The 4,255-nt window shown below is 45.1% G+C and overlaps 1 protein-coding gene across 1 annotated transcript; it reads right to left on the bottom strand.

Annotated features, from left to right (window-relative positions):
* Window positions 1–203: 203 nt before the first annotated feature.
* LOC125528108 (putative non-specific lipid-transfer protein 3) lies at window positions 204–1,463 on the bottom strand. Its single transcript, XM_087525956.1, has 2 exons — window positions 996–1,463; window positions 204–541 (listed from the first exon to the last, which is right to left on the bottom strand). Exons 1-2 carry the CDS (start codon window positions 1,352–1,354, stop codon window positions 532–534), a joined length of 369 nt encoding a protein of 122 aa, XP_087382082.1. The 5' UTR covers window positions 1,355–1,463; the 3' UTR covers window positions 204–531.
* Window positions 1,464–4,255: the final 2,792 nt, after the last annotated feature.

A 4,255-nucleotide genomic window follows, 5' to 3' on the forward strand; every position in this document is an offset into this window, starting at 1 on the left:
AGCACTATATTGTGTTGTGGAGTACAAAATCATGCCACAGAAAAGTCCAAACTAGTGGAGATCTCGTTCATTTGGAACATAAAAGTGGCCACGGCGCGTATTGCACGCATGCATCTTCTGGCTCAAAACATCCGTATAGTGTCCAATGCTCCATCATACTGCTGAATAGTGCCATAGCTAGGTACACACATACACATCAATAATTAGGAAAATAATTACTATTCATTAATTGCCTGAACAAGTAGGTCAGGCACATCACACGTACACGTCTCGGCTAGACTGGAGTACAGCAAGGAACTGACAGTTCACTCACGCATACGGACGTGTGCATACATGTCGCATAAATATATATGCACACACAGTGTGTGTGCAAGGTACAGACATAGACACACTACTGAAATAACACACGCAGGCAACTTTATTTTATTTTTTTAGTAGCTCATCAGTATCGTATGAGCACTCCATCAACGTAGACATTAAGCTCCACACAAGCGCGTCCATGCATGCACGTAGGAAGGGTTATATATTGAACTAGTTGACACTGCATAAGAATAAGACATATATATTATGTCAGAGAAAATCACGGCAGATGTAACATGCTAAAAAAACACAATCGACCGTGTTTCTTAAAATATGAACTTAATATCACTGTTTTGTTACTATATATTCACTTCCTATAGCTCTTAAGAAAAACTATGCAGGTACGTGTTTGCTCATGACTTGTTTTAGTATTTGTCCTCTTTTTTGGGGGGTCATATTGTTTGTATTGTCAGAACCTTTTCTCTTCTGTACTAGCTTCGATGCTGGATTAAAAGTTTAAAACTACAGTAACTGTTTGGCCTGGTGTAAAAAACCGTTTGCTTTTTATAACGTGAAAACAGACGGTTATGGAGTAGCACCACATGGAAATATGCACAAGATCTGGACTAGACGGCTGCGCGAGAAGATGAAAAATGCATGCATTTGGATCAGGAGACCGAAAGGTTAAAACATACGTGTCGCAGTTGGTGGACATGCTGATGGGGAAGGGCACACTGACGCCGCACTTGCCGGGCACGCCGGAGACCTTGCCCATGTTGATGGACTTGATGCTGGTGGCGAGGCTCTTGAGGCACCTGCACGCTATCTTGCGGTCCGAGCTGCTGCGGGCCATGCCGTTCAGCCCCTGCACGCCGGAGCAGCACTCCTTGCTGATCGAGGACGCCCTCCCCGTCACGTACGCCACGCACGGCGCGAGCTTGGAGTCCACCTGCCCGCACGACAGCGCCGCCGAGGCCTCCCTGCCGGCCATCATCAGCACCACCGCCGCCAGGACCACGGCGGCCACCATAGCCTTGCTGTTGAGACGAGCCATCGATCGGTAGCTGCAAGCTAGTTCCTTAAGCTGCTAGCTAGCTAGCTATGGGTGATCAGATGAGTGTGGTTAAGCTGGTGGAGTGTGATGGTGTGGAGGAAAGGGTGTGGCGTGGAGGGTATAAATAGGGGAACGGTGAACATGCAGCAGGATTGATTGAGCAATTGATGCCCGTCGCTGCCAGGTCGTTGGCTGGTGGAGTTAATTGAGAAGGTGGATCCACCCTGCAAGTGCATGTACTCGCTAGAAAGTACGCTCGATCTCTTTGCAATTGGCATGTGTCTCTTTGCTTTTACTTTGTTTTTTATAACAGTTTTTTATAAATGTTTTTTGTGGGAAGAAAGTTACCGGTGGTGTGAACTTCTTGGTTGCTGCCCTGACCCTGAAACTGCCTCATGGCTCCACATATTCAACACAGTGTTTGGCTGCTCTCATGGAATTGTAACCATGACTGAGGGCATGTTCTGAATTCTTCCCACTCCATGCTTCTTCAACTCCAGGCGTAGATCCGGACAGAACATTTGGGCTCCGTGGAGTCAGCTTCACGAAGTGGTACAAGCCTGTAGTGCAAATTGCTGAAAACGAAGAAGCAAGGAGTTCCTACTAATTACAAGAGGATGCCGCCGCAAAGTACAAAAGACGATTTGCGAAACAACTCCCAGCCGCCTGTGGGATGCTTGCCTCGCTAGTATCCTGTGCGAGCGCACGTGGCCAGCCCTCCTCCACACAACGATACAAGGTGGGCTGCCTCCATCCGGCCCGAGAAAATTGGATATTTACCATTTTCAATACGTGGCTTCTCATCCGGCCCAAACTGGCACACAACAGTTAATAGGCTCTCAGCTGAGCCAAATTGTGAAGAGAAGTTACGAACACTGCCGAACGAATGGAATCGCCAAGTCGAAGCAAGCTCCAAAAGCTGGTTTTGTGAAGTTTGAGAAGCCCAGAGAGGCTCGGAACAGGCCCTGAATAGCTAGTTTTTGGGCGCAAGGGCCCCTTTTCTATCTCGATGGGCCATTGGCCGATCTTTGTTAGATAAAGAAGAAGAACAGTACAACAACATTCAACAGTTCAGGAGATCAGAGCCGCTGGAAAGAAATTACAAGGGAAAAACAAGAACCCTAAAACCACGCGACGCCGTGGTGACTAACTCCTCAGGTTAGCCACACATCCAGCGGATCTCCATACTCCAATATCCTCTCCGATTTGGTCTAGGACTCGATCAATGCTTACAAGGGCCTCTTTTCTATCTCTATTGCATCTGTCACCCATTTGATCACTTGATCACACCATGTTTTCCATCTGCTCTCTGCTAAGTCAATGAAAAGCAGCAATTGCTGGATCTTTCAAAATAAAATAAAATAACTACAATCTTCACGTCATGTTTAGTCCATTGTTTGACTGAGGTTACAGTCATCTTTTTTTCTTCGAGAAAACTTTCAATCTATTTCTTTAATCATAGCAGTATAACGGACACTAGAAATAAAAAAATTACATCTAAATCTATAGACTACCTACGATGACTACAACCACTATTGTGTCAGGGTACATCCACCTTCATGGATCCAATTTTATGAAGTCTTGAACCCATCTAAGGTAAGAGTGGGGAGGAGAAAATTTACTCTACAAGACAGAGCAGTGATTGTACGTGTACCAAGGCAGAAGCTCAGGCCACCGACTTCCTAGGGCCGAGTCCGGCAGCTCTGCGTAGCCAAGAGCTCCCAGGCTGAGATAGCAAGGACAATAACCTCCAGCAGATCAAAGAAAAGGCAGACCATGCATCTGCGCACAGGGTAGGGTAGGAATCAAACAGTCCAGTCGACATCTAAAGTGGTCTCCGGAATGTCTACTACGGCAACTGAACTTTCTACAATTCCGTAACCGAGCGGCACTTCCACAGTATGAAACGAAGTATTAATGCCTGATAGATCCACAACCTAACTGTTCATGCCTGATTTTGTTGGCCTTATTACTAATTCCATGTAGTTGTCAACTAGGAAGCTTGCGTCTCACAACAATACTCATCTCTGAAACATTGCAATATTGCTTTCGATCTATGCATGCGGGTTAGCATATCCCAACCGAGCTATCTAGCTGGTGAAGTAGATTGTCACCTCATCAATCCTCTACAGTAGCAGCTTTAAATTGTTTGTTAATTCGACACGTCTCTACATTCTTGAAATAGGCTTTCGTCCCCCTATATCAATATAGCAACGACTCGATACAATAGTTTGAGCAACGCTGGAGCAAACAGCACAAACATCTCCAAAAGAAAAGACAAGAGAGAAATAAGAAAACTAAGGGTGTGTTTGTTTGGGCTGCAACTTCTTCGGCTGCAGCTGCAACGGCTCCGGCTAGAAGGAGCGGTTGTAGTTGCTAGCTGTAGCTAGATGATTGGAGCTGAGATGCGGTCGTTTGGTAGTTGTGTTGTAGCAGCTGCGGCTGATGCAGAATCATGCTAAAATGACCCAAAAGCCCTTAATTGTTCTGTAAGTTGAGATTAAGTGCTGATTGTGGTGTTATAACTGTAAATGACTCGCTTAATAGCCATTTTTGCTACAGATGTCCATTTTCAAATATTTTAACTGAAATTACACTTGTTTGATGAGGCAGGTAGTGTATTTATACGAATTTGACATATTGAACGGAAATTCCATGGATCGATCTACATTCAGTTCCAGATAAAAATCATTTTTTCACAACAGCACCACGTAGCAGCAGTATAGCAGAGGCCAGCGATTTATCTCAGTAGGTTTCCTCATTGTTTGTGAAGCTGCAGAAAGAAACATGTGTATATTAAAAGGCAACGCTGTTCCTAGAAAAAAAAATACAATCTGATGAATGCTCAAAGTGATAACCCTTGCATCGATCTAAGGCACCATCACGCGAACACACACGCAC

The sequence above is a fragment of the Triticum urartu genome, chromosome 5A (genome assembly GCF_056163025.1).
Source record: "Triticum urartu cultivar PI428250 chromosome 5A, HENAU_Tu73, whole genome shotgun sequence".
Classification (NCBI taxonomy): Eukaryota; Viridiplantae; Streptophyta; class Magnoliopsida; order Poales; family Poaceae; genus Triticum; species Triticum urartu.